This window comes from Natator depressus, chromosome 3, assembly GCF_965152275.1.
Source record: "Natator depressus isolate rNatDep1 chromosome 3, rNatDep2.hap1, whole genome shotgun sequence".
Lineage (NCBI taxonomy): Eukaryota > Metazoa > Chordata > Testudines > Cheloniidae > Natator > Natator depressus.
Genome location: NC_134236.1, coordinates 47,935,193 through 47,953,733, shown reverse-complemented (window position 1 = coordinate 47,953,733; position 18,541 = coordinate 47,935,193). Strand labels below are relative to the sequence as shown.

At 41.6% G+C, this 18,541-nt stretch overlaps 1 protein-coding gene across 1 annotated transcript in view; it reads right to left on the bottom strand.

Annotated features, from left to right (window-relative positions):
* Positions 1-18,053, bottom strand: part of FAM83B (family with sequence similarity 83 member B) — a 60,863-nt gene extending 42,810 nt beyond the window's left edge. Inside the window, exon 1 of the mRNA XM_074946835.1 lies at positions 17,610-18,053. Coding sequence (XP_074802936.1) covers positions 17,610-18,053 — 444 coding nt within the window. The remainder of the gene's footprint in view (positions 1-17,609) is intronic.
* Positions 18,054-18,541: the final 488 nt, after the last annotated feature.

The window sequence follows — 18,541 nt, the reverse complement described above, 5'->3', positions numbered from 1 at the left end:
ACTTGTTGAGTGAAGTTGTTATACCAATAAAATAAAAACCAGCAGGATCTTATTAAAGGGGAAAAGGCAAAATACCACATTTATTGTGAATACAGAAAGAATCATAGTAAGCAGTTAGTTATAGCTATAACATTCCATTCAATCTCATATTTATTCACACATTCATTCATACAAACACACACACACAGTTTCTGCAAGGTTGTTATCATAGTTACCAGCCTTAGAGTTGCTCATGCCAAGCCACTGGCCAGGTGGCCTGGACATGAGGAGGGAGCAGGGCCTCGTCAGATGCACATCTGATGCTCCTGGAAGTTGGTTTGCAGAATCAGACCCCAAAGTTCTCACTTTCTAGAGTCCATTTTTATAGGAATTTCTTCCTATGCCAGTCTATGGGAATTGTTTCATCATGCTGTTGCTGAATCAATCAGCAGATACCACATTCCTGACGGCTCCGTGCTGCCAGATGTTATCTTGTTCTTTGGTTCTCCCATTCTTGAGGCTGTTGGGTGGATTCCAGTCTGCATTCTGGGGGTCCTCTAGTTATTTCCACTTGACGCCTTCTTCAGCCGATGGACACTGGATTCTTAGGCTGGCACCTCCCTGATCATTCAGTTATTATCCACACCAAGCATCCATCCACATACATTCTCTATCACTACTTTAATCACAATTGTTAACAAAGCGAGATGAATACAACAAAAGGGCGAGGAGTCTCTGGATGCTGTTTCTGTTGTTACAGAGTATTGCTTTGAGTCTCTCTCTGTGTGAGTAGTAGTTGTTACAAAGAATTGCTTTGAGAACAGACTCTGACTCAGAATGTACTAACACAATTAGCAGCTTGCAAGTTTCACGCATAGAGGGAGAGAAACAGTACTAAAAACCAAGAGACCTCTTAATTAGTAATACCCTGGAATTTAAACTATGGGGAATCAAACTTATTTGTGATTTTAATACAGAATTTCTTTAATATTATCCAACAAAGTATTAGCCACTAGAAAGCATATTTTAGTTTTATTTGCTTGTAACCACTTTGTCTTCATCTCTTGTACATGAACTCGTTTAAAACCTCTCTCTTTAGGAGTCTCCTTTTTGATTAAATAAACTTGTTTTATTTTTAATCTAAACCAACTCAGTGCTGGGTTAGGAGAGAAGTGATTGTTAACTCCATTTACAGTAATAAACTGTGCTTTTGTCTCTCTAAAGGAGACAACACCCTTATTAATTCTCTGAGTGTTCCAGGAAAGGGTTGGTTACTCCAGGGCAGGTGTTTTTGGGGAAACCTGGGACTAGGGTCACTCTGCAAGTAGTAACCAAAGCTAGTGGAGATCACAGTGGAGCCGTTGTGTGGCAGGAAGGCTGCCAGGGTCAGGATGCTGAACCAAGGCTGCACAGCACACAGACACTCAGGGAACTGCATTCTTGTCTGCTGGCTGTTGGTGTCCAGGCTGTGAGCCACAGCAGCAGAGCATTTAAGGCTCATAGGGCAGGTGGTAACGCAATCTCTTATCAAAAGGTGGCAATACAAAATTTTGCCTGAAAGCTACAGGCATGACTGCTGTGCCAGTTTTTAAATAATCATAAATCATTTTACAGGAGAAGAGTTGAAAGGAATGATATTAGTGTGCTTGTTTAATATGCTTGTTTCAAAGCAGCTGACTCCACAGAGCACTTGCTGGAACTCAATACTTGCTGAAACATTTTATCAGGGCTGAATTCTGCCTTCACTTACACCCCTTCAACTGCATTGGACATCAGTAGCAGCTGGAAGGGAAAGTAGAATTTGTCTCCGTTATTATCAATATGGTAAAAGATTACCTCACCTAATACATACTGGTTCGAACCATTTGGGGATCTTTTCAGTCAGTCAGTTGATTAACATGTTTATGTATTGTTCTTTGCGAAACCAAGCAAGTTTCTCTAAATTCTATGAATCATTAAAATGGCATCACTTTCATCTAATTAGACTTCTGTAATTAATAAGCTAAGACAAGCATTGCCTCAAGCACAGTTTATCATTGTTCCAGTCTCTGTTCAAATGATATTCAAAACAGTTGGCACAGAGTATTGCTGAGAGGGTGAAAAAGGTTGCTCAACCCAGCCTCCCACACCCATAGTCTGTGATAAGTTTCTTTCTCAGTATGAACATTTATTTTTATATAAATACATACAGAAGTTGATCTTATTTAATTCAAAGTAGTATTTTATTAGCCTCCAATAGAGGACTATTTGAATACGCTAATAGAATATGTCTATGTCTACGTCTACTCTGATTGATGCCCATAAAAGGGAGTCATTCCATGACATTTCAATGGGCAGTGCTTTTATCCAAGCAGTGCCCATCTATTCTGTGATTCATATCTGTTACTGAACTGAAAAGGCAACAATGACTAAAAAGTGGTTAATCACCTACTCGTAACTGTTGCTCTTTGAAAAATGTTGCATATGTCCATTACTCAAAAGGTAGTAACAAAATGTTTTTTAAGTACATCAGAAGCAGGAAGCCTGCTAAACAATCAGTGGGACCCCTGCACGATCGAGATACAAAAGGAGCACTTAAAGATGATAAAATCATCATGGAGAAACAAAATGAATTCTTTGCTTCAGTCTTCACGGCTGAGGATGTTAGGGAGATTCCCAGACCTGAGCCATCTTTTGTAGTTGACAAATCTGAGGAATTGCCACAGATTGAAGTGTCACTAGAGGAGGTTTTGGAATTAATTGAGAAACTTAACAGTAACAAGTCACCGGGACCAGATGGTATTCACCCAAGAGTTCTGAAAGAACTCAAATGTGAAATTGCAGAACTATTAACTATGGTTTGTAACCTGTCCTTTAAATCAGCTACTGTACCCAATGACTGGAAGATAGCTAATGTAATGCCAATATTTAAGAAGGGCTCTAGAGGTGATCCTGGCAATTACAGACTGGTAAGTCTAACGTCAGTACCGGGCAAATTAGTTGAAACAATAGTAAAGAATAAAATTGTCAGACATAGAAGAACATAAATTGTTGCGCGGAAGTCAACACGGTTTCTGTAAAGGGAGATAATGTCTTACTAATCTATTAGAGTTCTTTGAGGGGGGTCAAAAAACATGTTGACAAAGGGGATCCAGTGGAAATAGTGTACTTAGATTTCCGGAAAGCCTTTGACAAGGTCCCTCACCAAAGGCTCTTACATAAATTAAGTTGTCATGGGATAAGAGGGAAGATCCTTTCATGGACTGAGAGCTGGCTAAAAGACAGGGAACAAGGGTAGGAATAAATGGTAAATTTTCAGAATGGAGAGGGGTAACTAGTGGTGTTCCTCAAGGGTCAGTCCTAGGACCAATCCTATTCAACCTGTTCTTAAATGATCTGGAGAAAGGGGTAAACAGCAAGGTGGCAAAATTTGCAGATGATACTAACCTGCTCAAGATAGTTAAGACCAAAGCAGACTGTGAAGAACTTCACAAAGATCTCACAAAACTAAGTGATTGGGCAACAAAATGGCAAATGAAATTTAATGTGGATAAATGTAAAGTAATGCACATTAAAAAAATAACCCCAATTACACATACAATATGATGGGGACTAATTTAGCTACAACTAATCAGGAGAAAGATCTTGGAGTCATCGTGGATAGTTCTCTGAAGACGTCCACACAGTGTGCAGCGGCAGTCAAAAAAGCAAACAGGATGTTAGGAATAATTTAAAAAGGGATAGAGAATAAGATGGAGAATATCTTATTGCCCTTATATAAATCCATGGTACGCCCACATCTTGAATACTGAGTACAGATGTGGTCCCTCATCTCAAAAAAGATGTGCTGGCATTATAAAAGGTTCAGAAAAGGTCAACTAAAATGATTAGGGGTTTGGAACAGGTCCCATATGAGGAGAGATTAAAAAGAGGCTAGGACTTTTCAGCTTGGAAAAGAGGAGACTAAGGGGGGATAGGACAGAGGTATATAAAATCATGAGTGGTGTGGAGAAAGTGAATAAGGAAAAATTATTTACTTGTTCCCATAATATAAGAACTAGGGGCCACCAAATGAAATTAATGGGTAGCAGGTTTAAAACAAATAAAAGGAAGTTCTTCTTCACTCAGCACACAGTCAACCTGTGGAACTCCTTGCCTGAGGAGGTTGTGAAGGCTAGGACTATAACAGGGTTTAAAAGAGAACTGGATAAATTCATGGAGGTTAAGTCCATTAATGGCTATTAGACAGGATGGGTAAGGAATGGTGTCCCTAGGCTCTGTTTGTCAGAGGGTGGAGATGGATGGCAGGAGAGAGATCACTAGATCATTACCTGTTAGGTTCACTCCCTCTGGGGCACCTGGCATTGGCCACTGTCGGTAGACAGGATACTGGATTGGATGGACCTTTGTTCTGACCCAGTATGGCCATTCTTATGTTCTTACATTTGTGAGTGAGAGAGAGACAGACAGATAGGCACACCAGAGCTGAAAAGTTTCCCAAGCAGTAACCAAAGAAGCAGCCACGTGTGTTCCACGGTGTTCCTTGTGCTCTGAGATGAGGGTATAAAGGGCATAGCCAGCCCACCCTTCCTTCAGTTCCTTCGTACCAGACTCAGATGATAGATTCTGATGTGTTGGGAAAGAATGGTAGGTTGTGTAATGGACATATGCAACACATCTCAAAACAGCCAAAACTACAACGTAACTGTTTTTATTGCTCAGAGTGATAGTATATGTCCTGTCATTTACAGTAGATCAATGGTTTTCAAACTTTTTTCATTTGCAGACCCTGTAGTGGTCCCTTGCTATCAAGTGGGGAAGGGAGGCCACTCCACCTCACTCCCAGCAGACTGCAAGTGAGTTTGTATGGGAAATTCCAGCCCTCTGGGCAGGGCAGAGCCACAGTCTATAGGCCAGCCCCTTCTGGATGGGGCTGACAGTAATTAACAGCCTATAAGGGAGCTGTAGCTCCCTGGGCAGGGCAGAGCACAAATAGTCCATCAACTCTGGGCCGTTTAGGCAGGCACAGAGCAAACACAGCAGACAAAGCAGTCTGGCATTCTGGCTCAGGTAGACGTCTCGTGTAGATGAATGCAGGCCTCTTGGGCCTCAGGTGGGGAGACTGCTACCGCAGGGGTAGGGTGACAGGGGGATGCAAGCCCACCGACTCCACCACGTTCCAGCCCAGGACCCCATCAGTGGTGGAGTGTTCCACCACAGGGTCAGCGGGGATCTGCCACAACACGCGGACTCACACTCCAGCAGCAGAACCAGACCAGAGTCTGGTTCCCCTAGGCTACTTCCTACCACAATCTGGGTGTAGGGTCCTGCAGTCCAAAGGTCCTCCATCTCCTTGGGTACACAGCCACTGGCAGTCTCCACAGCTCCTCAGGGCATCCATCTGACGGCGGTCCTGGCAGTGCCTCTGGGCACTGGTCTGTCTCCTTCGGCCGCAGCTCCACTCGGGGCCTTGTTTGGGATCCCGTTGAGATCCCAGCTCCCTTGAAAAGCTGTCTGCTCCCTTCAGTGCTCCAGCCCCAACTGAGCGCTGGGGCTCTCCTTTTATACTTCCTGTCCCACCCTGGGACTTCCAGTGAGGGGGGGGGGCAGGGTGGAGGGCAGCCAGGGGGGTGAATAGTGGTCCTTCACGCTGCTGCTCAGAGGGAGGCTACTCTGCCTCAATACACACTCCTAAAAAGTTTCAAATGGAGGTGTGGACCCCTTTGGAAATTCAACCTGTGGTCTGCAGACCCCTACCATAGAAGTCTTCGACTGAAAACTGACTGAACAGAAATCAACCATAACTGTTGCACGTGCTCAGTGTGGCATTTGATGCAGCATGAGAAAGGGCGCTAAACAGTGGGCTTTTATAGTACCACCACCACTTTGGGTTTTGACCAGTAAATGAGGGTATTCACATACTTCTGATTGATCAGAAAAACAGAATGCCTTTTCTGGTATCTGAAACTTTATTTTTATAGTCATCTTTCAAAACCCCCTTGCACATAGTCTGTGAACCCTCAGGTGTCCACAGACCACAGGTTAAAACCCACTGCATTAGGTGACTCCCAAGCAGTTTCCAATGGAGGTGGAGCTTCAAGTCTCATTGGAGGAGGGAATGCAGAACTGCTTTCTCCATGTTTTTATCTTCCCTTGATGCAGCAGCAACTACATAATGTGTAACAAAGGAGTGGACTGAAGACCACGTTGCTACTCTGCAGCTGTCCATGAAAAGAACATTTCCCACAAAGGCATAGAGGCTGAGTGTGTTCTAGCACAGAGAGCTTTTCCAATTGATCTTATATGGATAGTTGTTGCACTGTTAGAGGAAGTCCTCTCATTTGCTGCAGATAGGAAATGAACAGCTGGGAAGAGACCCAAAAAGGCTTTGTTCTATTCTAGATAAAATGCCAGTGCTTGGTAAACATCCAAAGCATGGAGTTGTTGTTCATCTTTATGAGCATGTGGCTTTGTAAAGAAGATCCGCAAATATCTGGATGGTTGAGGTGGAAATCAGATACTACTTTGGAGAGAAACTTAGGGTGGCCGAAGCTGTACCTTGACCTTGATAAAACAAAGTGTATGCAGGATCTTTTACCAGGGCACATAGCTCCCCTACTGTCCTCAGTGGGGTGATGGCCATAAGAAAGGCCAATTTTGCTGAAAGGTGTAACAACGAACAGATGACTAAAGATTCACAAGGGCAAACAGGACTAAGTTCAAATCCTACCATGCAATAAGGTCTCTGATAGGAGGAAAATCTTTCTAGAACTTTAGGGAACTTGGAGATCATGTGGTTAGAGAATACAGCCCTAGCAGGAACACAAAATTGTAGCCAGCTAGGAATAGAGTGGCCCCTTGTCTCTGGGAAGGATCCCAGGGCTGTGGTCCACCTTCGAACAAAATAGGGAACATTTACTGTTCTGAGAGGTTAGAAATCAATCCATTGATGGAACTTCTCCTATTTGAAATATTGCTCTTAGAAATAGAGATCTCATATTGAGAGATCATTCATGATCCAAGAGGAACAATCTGCTCACTCAGAGCACTCAGCCATTCTGGTCACTGTGATGCTATGAGAATCACGGAATTCCATATGGAGAAATTCCAGAGCCTGACTGCTTTCTCATGAATAGTTCTGCTCTATATATGAGGCAGAAATTAGTGGCAGGCTCTGGCAGTTGCCCATAACTTTAAAATGTGTTGCCTGGTGGGTGGACCACAAGCCTAGAGCTTGTAGATCTCCCAGATGTGCTCCCCACCCCATAGCTAGAATATCCATTACCAAAGTCACTGAGGGAAGAGATGGGTAAAAACGGGACCTCTCCTGTAAATAATGCCTTGGTTCATCCACCAATCCAGGGAATTCTCTGGGATACAGACTAGTGTCTTCAGGTGATGTATCTAAGGGCAGTAAACTGACTTGAGCCATGTCTGTAACCCTCTGAGATGTGGCATGCAACTCACATAAGTACATACAACCATATGCCCCAGGAGCCTGAGGCAATTCCTCACCAAGTTTTCAGGGATGCGTCTTGAAGGACATACATAGGTTTTGTAAAGCTAGAAAACTCTGTGGCAGAAAAGCTCTTGCTCGGGTTGAGTCCAGCACTGTCCCCACTATTGATGCTGGAGGCCTGCCTGAAGCACAGGCAATGCCAATCCTTGGCACCAACGTTGAGTAGTCTGTCAGTTCCATGTGGAGAAACTTCCTCCATCAAGAGTAGGTTTCTGTAATGTAGCAGTTGCCTGGTACTGACTTTGGATGGTCTTTTGTGACCGGGTGGGGAGACTTCCCTTCTCAGTGACTGATTTCTGTAGTGCCGTAGATGAGGATTTCGATGCCAGAGGCATCCCGCATGTTACCCAGTAGGGCCTATAATAGGGTTGGCATGGTACCAGAGGCCAATTGTGGCACTGCATTCTCTCAATCTGCTCTTGTCAGAACTAGTCCTACAAAAGCAGGGATGATCCCTGGAGGAAGCTCTGGATTCCATGAAGTGGGAGACTTCAGACTCTGAGGAAGAGTATGAGTACTCCAAAGGCCAGGGTGGAACAGTACCAGCTGGTATCACAAGAGATCAGTACCATAATGTATGATGGGTCTACAGTTTCAGTGATAACATCAGGGGCTTCCTAGTTATCAGCACTGTGCACTGCAGTGGAGGGGTTGCCACTGGTTTTGGAGCAGGCATCAAGATTACTGGAAGCAGTACCAGACCTGATGTTATTGCCAGTGTAGCAGATCCTGATGTGGAAACCAACATGCGACGGGCCTGATGTATTAATTTAGATGGACTACATGGGGTAAAGGTGTTGACATAACCCAGTCACTGTCCAACACTAAACAGTGTTAAACAAGCTTTGGGATTTGGTATACAGAGACCTTAGCCTGCTTAGCACCATAACAAATACACCATAAAAAGTCCTTTTAACCTTTTTATTAAAGATAAAGAACAGAAGGAAAAACAGTCAATACATTTCAAAACTTTTAGGTAAGGCTTTGATTTTAACAACTTTTTTTGTTCCCTTTCCCTTTAGATGGCGAACCCTCTTTGTTTGACAGTCTCTTCAACAGTATTAAAGATGAGTAATAACTGTCATCCCAGATGTGGATTGGGATTCAGCTAGAACTGTCAGAGGTGGAAGGTCATCTGGGTCCCTCTATTTCTGGCCCATTCTGATCAGGACACCTCTCAGGATCAGGATGATGAAGGTCTGGGATCCCTGAAAACGATAGGGGTGGCAGCCATGATAGTGAAATTCATTCCAGTAGCCTTTTGTTTTCTTGCTGTTCTTTTCAACTTTCCCCACAGAATCTCTCCCTTTTAAGGACTCAAAAAATGAGTGATGGATGGAATAGCCCATCCCCTCATTATTTTGTCCACCAGCTAGGCCTAATAATCAACACACCAATTTTGGCTCATTAACTTCCAGCTCCACATTTCCTGTTTTTAACATAAAAACATAAGAACAGCCATACTCGGTCAGACCAAAGGTCGATCTAGCTCAGTATCCTGTTTTCAGACAGTGGCCAGTGCCAGGTGCCCCAGAGGGAATGAACAGAACAGGTAATCATCAAGTGATCCACCCCCTGTCGCTCATTCCCAGCTTCTGGTAAACAGAAGCTAGGGATGCCATTGATGGACCTATCCTCCATTAATTTAAGTTCTTTTTTAAATGCTGTTATGATCTTGGCCTTCACAACATCCTCTGGCAACAAGTTCCAGAGGTTGACTGTGCATTGTATGAAGAAATACTTCCTTTTGTTTGTTTTAAACCTGCTGCCTATTAATTTCATTTGGTGGCCCCTAGTTCTTGTGTTATGAGAAGGAGTAAATAACACTTCCTTATTTACTTTCTCCATACCAGTCATGATTGTATAGACCTCTATCATATCCCCCCTTAGTCGTCTCTTTTCCAAGCTGAAAAGTCCCAGTCTTATTAATCTCTTCTGATACAGTAGCCGTTCCATACCCCTAATCATTTTTGTTGCCCCTTTTCTGAACCTTTTCCAATTGTGATATATCTTTGAGATGGGGCGACCACATCTGCATGCAGTATTCGAGATGTGGGTGTACCATGGATTATATAGAGGCAATATGATATTTTCTGTTTTATTACCTATCCCTTTCTTAATGGTTCCCAATCTTCTATTAGCTTTTTTGACTGCCGCTGCACATTGAGTGGATGTTTCAGAGAACTATCCACAATGACTCCAAGATCTCTCTCTTGAGTGGTAACAGCCAATTTAGACCCCCATCATTTTAGATGTATAGTTGGGATGTTTTCCAATGTACATTACTTTTGCATTTATCAACATTGAAATTCATCTGCCATTTTGTTGCCCAGTCACCAAGTTTTGAGATTCTTTTGTAGCTCTTTGCAGTCTGCCTGGGACTTTACTATCTTGAGTAGTTTTGTATCCTCTGCAAGTTTTGCCACCCGTGTACCCCTTTTTCCAGATCATTTATGAATATGTTAAATAGGACTGGGCCCTCTACAGACCCCTGGGGGACACCACTATTTACCCCTCTCCATTTTGAAAACTGACCATTTATTCCTACCCTTTGTTTCCTATCTTTTAACTAGTTACCAATCCATGAGAGAACCTTCCCTCTTATCTCATGACTGCTTAACTTTCCTTAAGAGCATTTGGTGAGGGATCTTGTCAAAGGCTTTCTGAAAATTTAAATACACTATATCCACTGAATCTCCCTTGTCTGCATGCTTGTTGACCCCTTCAAAGAATTGTAGTAGATTGGTGAGGCATGATTTCCCTTTACAAAAAACCATGCTGACTATTCCCCAACAAATTATGTTCATCTACGTGTCTGACAATTTTGTTCTTTATGATAGTTTCAACCAGTTTGCCTGGCATTGAAGTCAGGCTTACCAGCTTGTAATTGCCAGGGTCACCTCTGGAGCCCTTTTAAAAAATTGGTGTCACATTAGCTCCAGTCATCTGGTACAGAAGCTGATTTAAATGATAGGTTAGACTACAGTTAGTAGTTCTGCAATTTCACATTTGAGTTCCTTCAGAACTCTTGGATGAATACTATCTGGCCCTGGTGACTTATTACTGTTTAGTTTATCAATTTGTTCCAAAACCTCTTCTAATGATACCTCAGTGGGTATCATTGGGGACAGTTCCTCAGATCTGTCACCTAAAAAGAATGGCTCAGATTTGGGAATCTCCCTCTCATCCTCAGCCATGAAGACCGATGCAAAGAATTAATTTAGTTTCTCCACAATGGCCTTATCGTCCTTGAGTGCTCCTTTAGCATCTTGATCATCCAGTGGCCCCACAGGTTGTTTAGCAGGCTGCATTCTTCTAATGTACTTAAAACTTTTTTTTCTTACCTTGAGCCTTTGGCTAGCTGTTCTTCAAATTCTTTTTTGGCCTTCCTAATTATATGTCTACACGTCATTTGCCAGTGTTTATGCTCCTTTCTATTTTCCTCACTAGGATTTAACTTCCACTTTTTAAAGGATGCCTTTTTGCCTGTCACTGCTTCTTTTACTTTGTTGTTTAGACATGGTGGCTCTTTTTTGGTTCTCTTATTGTGTTTATTAAATTTGGGGTATACATTTAAGTTGAGCCTTTATTATGGTGTTTTTAAGACGTTTCCATGCAGCTTGCAGAGATTTTACTTTTGGTGCTGTACTTTTAATTTAATTAACTAACCTCCTAGTTTTTGTGTAGTTCCCCTTTCTGAAATTAAATGCTACCGTGTTGGGCCACTGTGGTGTTTTTCCCGCCACAGGGATGTTTAAATTTAATTATATTACGGTCACTATTACCAAGCGGTCCAGCTATATTCACCTCTTGGACCTGACCCTGTGCTCCACTTAGGACTAAATCAAGAATTGCCTCTCCTCTGGTGGGTTCCAGTCACTAGTTGCTCTGCAGCCCATCTTGAGGTGACATGTCCCCAGTCAAAAGAGGGATAGTTGAAATTCCCATTATTATTAATTATTATTATGGAGTTTTTTAATTTTAATATCCTTTCTAATCTCCCTGAGCATTTCAGTCACAATCACCATCCTGGTCAGGTGGTCTGTATTACATCCGTACTGCTATATTCTTATTATTCAAGCATGGAATTACTATCAACAGAGATTCTATGGTACAGTTTGGTTCATTTAAGATTTTTACTTCATTTGATTCTAGGCTTTCTTTCACATATAATGCCACTCCCCCAACAGCACAACCTATTCAGGTCATTCCTATATATTTTATACCCTGATATTACTGTGTCCTATTGATTATCATAATTCCACCAAGATTCTGTGATACCTGTTATATCAATATCCTCATTTAATACGAGGCACTCTAGTTAACCCATCTTATTATTTAGACTACTAGCATAACTCAAGGATTGTGTTGAAATTATATCAGCTTGGCCTTTTGGTTTAGATTAATTCAGTTATTCTGTCTTTCTTTCAGACCTTTTCCCATTAACATTTGTTATTATAATCATTTAAGAATTTTTACTTACTTTTTACAGTTGAACTCACAATTCAAGTAAATTTGTAGACCCAGTTGTCACAACAGGCCTGGCAAGGAAGTCAGACTGAATAATCAGTCAGAGTGGTACTGAGAAGCTCTGCAGATCCTTTACGTCTGCATAAGGCTCTGGAGTAGGCAGTACCAAAATGCCCCTCTTTGAGCAAAGGCAACAGCTCCAGCACCTGCACCGAAGAAGTAGCCTGCCATACCAGCACCGGTATGGCAATCAGAGACATCAGCTCTAGGTTGGTTGTGCCACTAGGATGCAACAATAGGGAGCAGTGGGCTGAAAGGCATACTTTATCTTCAATACCAGATTTGCTAGCAGCTTCTGCAGTTGCAAAGTTCCGCACCACGGACTTTAACAATGTGGAGGCCATTCTCTTCTTTGGCTTTGGAGGGTGAGGGTGCTCCAAGCACTTGTGCCTCTTTGAGGAGTGCTCTGGTGAGGAGGATATCCTCCTCTCTCTGTCTGCAAGAGCAGGGGAGCACTCCCACATGGCTAGGAACTTCCTCTAGTCAATTGAAGTGATATTGATGCCAGGCCAACAGTGGCCTCCACAAGGATGTACTGGAGACGTTCTTCTCTCTGCTTCTTGGTTCTTGTCTTGAAGCCCCTGAAAAATCAGATGCTTGTCCCTGAGTTCACCCTCACTGAGGCATTTCAGGCAGTGAGAGTCGCTCACAAGCACTGGTTTGTGACATCCAGAGCCGGGTTAGAAGTCAAGGGACCTTGGCATAGGTTCCTCCAGTACAAGGTAGAGCCTGGAGTCCACTGACTACTAATTGTGAACAATTGATTAAAAAAGAAAAAAGGAGATCTAAGGACCCCAAAATTAGTACCACTAACTAAAACCAGCAAGTTCTCTAACGGAATGATCAGAGAGCATGTTCTGACCACTGATAAGAAGGAACTGTAGGATAGGCATGGTGGCTCTACCCTTTATACCCTTAGCTCAGAACACAAGGAACACCAGGTCACAGTGTGGCCACCCCTCTGGGTTCTGCTAGGAAAACTCTCCAGCATTGGTGCACAAGGTGTGCGGCACATCCTCTCCCCTCCCCGACCATAACAGACATGTGCAATCACTCAAAGAAGAATTAGTTTTTCTTATTGTACACAAAATCTCCTTCTAGGTTCATAAACAGATTCAGTTGTTTGGATCTAGTTAAGTCTTGTGAGCTGGAAGACAGCATAAGCAGTTACTTTCTGTGTGTGGACCTGTATCTTTCTTGAGTTAAATTCAAACAGAGTTGGTACTTTTTTCTCAGTCAGTAAGTTTCTGCCATGAGTCCTACTACATTTAATAAAAGTCTTTTTTACAGTGTAGTTTTAATGTTTTCTAAGGTCCCAGTTTTGCAATCTTTCCTCACATTGACAGTCCAACTGAAGGTAATGCCCAAAATTTTCAAACTTCAGTGTATAAGTTTGGCCATGTAAATTCATTTAGTAGCCTTACTTATGAAAGCACTGGGCCCCACAACTTCCATTGATTTCAGAAACCCATGTTTGAAAATTGTGGCTCATAGGACTATTCAAGTAAGTAAATGTAATTTGGTGTAAAGAACGCAGGTTCAGGGTTTTGGTTGCTTGTTGTTTTTAAAACATCTTTTGAAATGCAGAAAAAAATATGCTTTGGCATTTTCAAGAATTGTTTCCAAGATCTGGTGTGTATGTTAACTTATTATATGCTGTCAAAAATTCTAAAAGTACTGCAGTAAGCACTGAGAGTTTTTTTCCAAACATCCTCCCTTTGTGGTGCAAACCAAACCTCATGGTGTTGTCTGAACTAGGCGATTCTGCAGAAACTAATTTGAATGATTTCAAGAGGAGCTGATCAATATTTGGATGTCCACTATGAGACTTGGTAGGAACACGTGGGTGATTTAGGGAGGAGACAGAAACCAAGCTCATAAAATGAGAGGAAGAGACATTGTCACGAAGTACATCTCCCAGCTTCACAGCCACTTCTCTGTCCTCTTTCCTGCTGTGACATCTCTGAACCATCACACCTGAGATATTAATATAATATTTTTCTCATTTCTTTGCCACACCACAGTATGCAAGCCTCAGACCTGATAATATTGGAGGCAATTGTGAAGAGAGATCAATAGGGAACTCATGGAAGGAATATTTTATTAATAGAGTTACCCGTGGTACTGGACAGTAAGATAAGGAAGTTTCATGTTGACCCAAAACAGAGGAGTAGTGTTCTTGATACCAGTGCTCAGAAGAGTAATTATCTGGGGAAAAAATATTATCCATCAGGTGCAACGAGTCAGTCCTTTTATAGCATCTTGAGCTCCAGAGGAGTTTGGAAAACAGGCCAGTGTTATTGACAAATCTCTGAAGGATGAGGATAACAAGCCAGCTGCCTTATTTCTGGAGGCCCTGTCTACCCTGCTTCATCCTCAATTTCTCTTCAGAGGGGGCTCAAAATCATGGAGCTGCTTCAAGGTGGCTTTGTACTTTTTCTCACTATGGCTATTTCACCGTCCTGTGTTTTCATATTAGTATGGTAGCAATTAAACTTAATTTTTAAATCCAATGTATTTTGCTGTGTTAATCTTTATATCATTCACAACAAGCTAAGTGGATAAGGAAAACATTATTGGCAAGATTCTTTGGACATCTTTTATGGATTCCCCCCTCCCCCGGCACAGCTTGGCCTTACATCTGACATTCTTCCTCTGGCAGGGTAGATTCATCATTAGTCAGTGACGATATTTACAAAGCGTGCTTCAGTAAAGAAAGCAGTGGACAAAATTAACATATGTACTTATTTTAATAAATCACATGTTGGTGCATCCAACCTTGACGAAAGAGGTCAAGAAAAATTAGTTCACCCTTAAAGTAATCTTTGTAATCTTTCCCCTGTAAATCTCCCAAAATTTAAAGAGAATCTAGATTATCTGATGGATTAACCACCACCACCACGTCTCAGGCTAGTTTACCTTGCACACTTAAGGTCTGCTTCTACTCCCATTAAAGCTGAAATTCTTATTGACTTCAGTAGGGGTGAGATAAGGTATTAAACATTTGGTGCCTCATCACCAAGTTATAAATGAAGTTCTTCTTGAGGACTGTTTCATTTGACCACTCCCCATTATGTGACAAGTAACACATTTTAATGAAAATGTCTCAACATAACCTACCTCTGCCAAGCAAGTTACCTGGTTCTTTCTGGAATCCTAATGTTTACTAACTGACTTAAAACATTTGTACTGCAGCTAATTATAAGTACCTCCCCTACAGTCCACCTTTAAGCATAACTATGCATGAATCACATACCTGCAGATACAAGAAAAAAGTTTAAAGACCCAGACAAATACCATTTCCCAATGTTAACTTCTGGAAGAACCTAATCAAAATCACCACAAGGCTCAGTTTTAAGACTGCTATTAAACTTCATTTTTTCCTGTTTGGTATTACACTGATCAACCAATCAAGCCTTTGTTCTGTCTTAACATCAACTACAAAACACTCTTAATTAACATGGAAGTCATTTAGATCTCTAATACTCTATTTAAAGTACTATACACAGATCCTTCCTTTAAAACAGGTAAAGGTCACATCCAACCTTTCCCATATCAACACACAGAGGAGTATTTGCCCAAAATTTTGAGCATTCATGTGGCAGCATCCCCTGCATAGGGCAGAACCAGTGGAAGAAGCATGGACTGTAGGCCCGAAAGAAACACGTACACAGAAAAGACATGCCATACCTCACAATCTCAGGTCTTCAGAGAGAAGCCAGTATGTCTTTTTGGTACTCCAAGCCCCCTCCACAAGGGGAAGCCAGTCCTGGCAGCATGGCTAACTGTGCTGTTGATTGCTTTCCCTAGGGGAAGGGGGTTTTCATGGATCAGGCCGTCCAATGGGGAAAGGAGATTAGAGTAAATTGGCAGAATTATTGCTGCTAACAGGAGCGTTAACATAAATACAGTATTCTGACTCATTCAGAAAGGAATATGCCATGAAGACCAACTCTTTCCAACTCCTCCCTCCCTTGCAACTGGACTGTTTTCTTCCCAACATGCAGCAGCACCAGTAAGCAAATGGTAGGGATGGACTGGTGGCAGCACTGCAGTGGTAGAAAAATACCACCACATAACTGCCTTTTCTCACCATTCTCTTACCAGTCCACTTCCTCTTTATGGCCACAAATCAGCACATGATTAAACCCATGTTTGTTCAGCAAAGCACTTCAGCGGGAGCTTAAAGTTGAGCACACACTTATGTGCCCTTGTTAGGCTTAACCATGACCTGCAGCCATCTGCAGGGAACTTGGAGGGAGGAGCACAGGTTGCAGGAGAGAAGGGTTTGGAGGAGGTACCACAAAGCCAATTTGTATTCTCTTGGCTTGAATACTAGCTACAGTTGCAGCATGCTTGTAAATAGTTCTCTTAATAAAGAGCCAATTTAATGTTAGAAACATAAAGTCATTTCATGGTTTTACTTAGCGCATGGTACATGAAATAGGGCCTAAAGTGAAACTCTTTGGTAAATGGTTTGCTGAACAGGGATGAACTGCTGAATCTGAGCCTACACTCTTCCAGTGCCTCTCCATGCCACATTACTGAGGTTAAGTGTGGGGCTTTAAGTCATGTCTTTTCTTTGGACAGATGTGTATTTGCTTATACAGCTTTCTGTTACAAAAAGCTTTGATAGGTGCCTCATACATCACAGCTTAAAATTAGTAAACATTGTATGTTTTGCTTCTATTTTAAAGAAATATTGATCCAAGATTGAGACTCTTCTGAAACGGTAAGGAATTTCAGTTGTGCTAATACTTCTCTATAGCTTTCCAGCAGCACACACAGTGATCAATGGTTAAGCTAAATATGATAATGTACAGTTAAAACGTCACAAGTCAAGGCTAGTCGGCTTAAAATAATACCTCTATTTGTTTTACAAGATGTGAGTGCATGCAACTTTTTGATATGCATTCCTGATCCCTGCATAAAGATTTTTCCCCTCTGTGTCCAATATTCCACAGTAAATTAAGTACAGTTTGTGGGAGAACATTCACCTTTTCCTCATGTGTCAGGTATTGGCAATTTCTGAAGGCAGAATACCAGACTTTATAAATTTTAGGAAACAGGAAGATAGCATTTGGTTCATATTTAGTTCATATCACACTTCTTCTTACCCCTCTTTTGTACTTTTCTGTTCTATTACTGTAAGCAGGAGTTGTATTCAAAGTCATTAAAAAAAAATCTTGCTTCCTGAGCGCTTCAAGAAACATGACTCTGGTACATGTAAGTCAGCAAAATTTTCACAAGAATAGGACTGACAGACAACTTCACATGCACACACGAACACCTAATCACTGCAAAATAACAAACTGGATAGATCCTGAAGCTAGACTGAATGACACCAGCTAAGGATCTAGTCCAATGTTCCAAATTTATTATAACATTCACATGAAGATTCAGTTTATATTCAACATAAGGAAAGCTGAGGTCAAAACAACAAGTCTGTCAATTGTCTATGCATTTCTTATGTGCCTATCAAAGGCCTCAATCCAATAATTCTTTACTGTGTTCTTTGCATCCACTTTTCTTTCAGCCAGATTTTTGTTCATACTATCAGTGGAAAAAATAAGACAATATAAATATTGTTTAAACTGTTTACCTTTCTTGCTTCTCTTATCATCTTCCTAATAGTTTCCTTTATTGTGAAAGGCTGTACTCGTGGTGGATGAAAAAGTAGATCAATATTTGTACCTCCAGACATTCCAGGCATCAGATAGGGCCAGCCCAAGTCAAGGTTCGGAGCTTCCACATCAGATTCAATAGGCCAATAAGTTCCCGAGGAAGAGGTATCATCAACAGCATTGTCAGGGGAATAAACTGTGTTTTGAGGAAGTTTCTGAACAGTGTTCAAAATATAATTAATTTCTTCTTCTGCTAGGAACTCTGAACATCTCTCTTTGGAAAGAAATTCTTGGTAGGCTTCTAAACCTCCTTCAATTAAAGCATCAATAGCTACACGATACCATTCCTTGTAATGGGGTTCAATGTAATTGTCTGATCTGCATTCATCGTGTAAAGATGAAAGCATAGATGAGGTTTCCATTTTCACCAATATTTAGTGACAAACCTTTTAAAGTTCCATTCATGCACCAATGAAATGTACCTAAGAGGAAATTGAAAGAAAACAGTTAACATTTTTGGCAATTTTAATAATCGTTTAACCTTCTCTTCCACCATCTAAGGATTTCAAAATGCTTTGAAAAATTCATTAAGCTTCACAAACCTAAGCCAAGTGGGTATTATTCTCCCCTTTTTCAGATGGGGAAACTGAGGCACTTGTGAGTTAAGTGATTTGCTGAGGTTCATATGTAGAGTCTGTGGCAGGGCTGGCAATACATCACAGATTTCTGGATTCCTAGTCTAATAGTATAAACAGCACATGTTCTGTGTGTGGAGAATGAATATGTAAATTTCCTCCAGTCAGTTGTTTCAGTACTCTATGCTTGTTGGACCATTCTTAAAAGTGCTAAAACCCCAGCCCTGATTCCTGCTTCTTTATGCTCTAGTCTCTCATATTCCTCCCTTGTACAC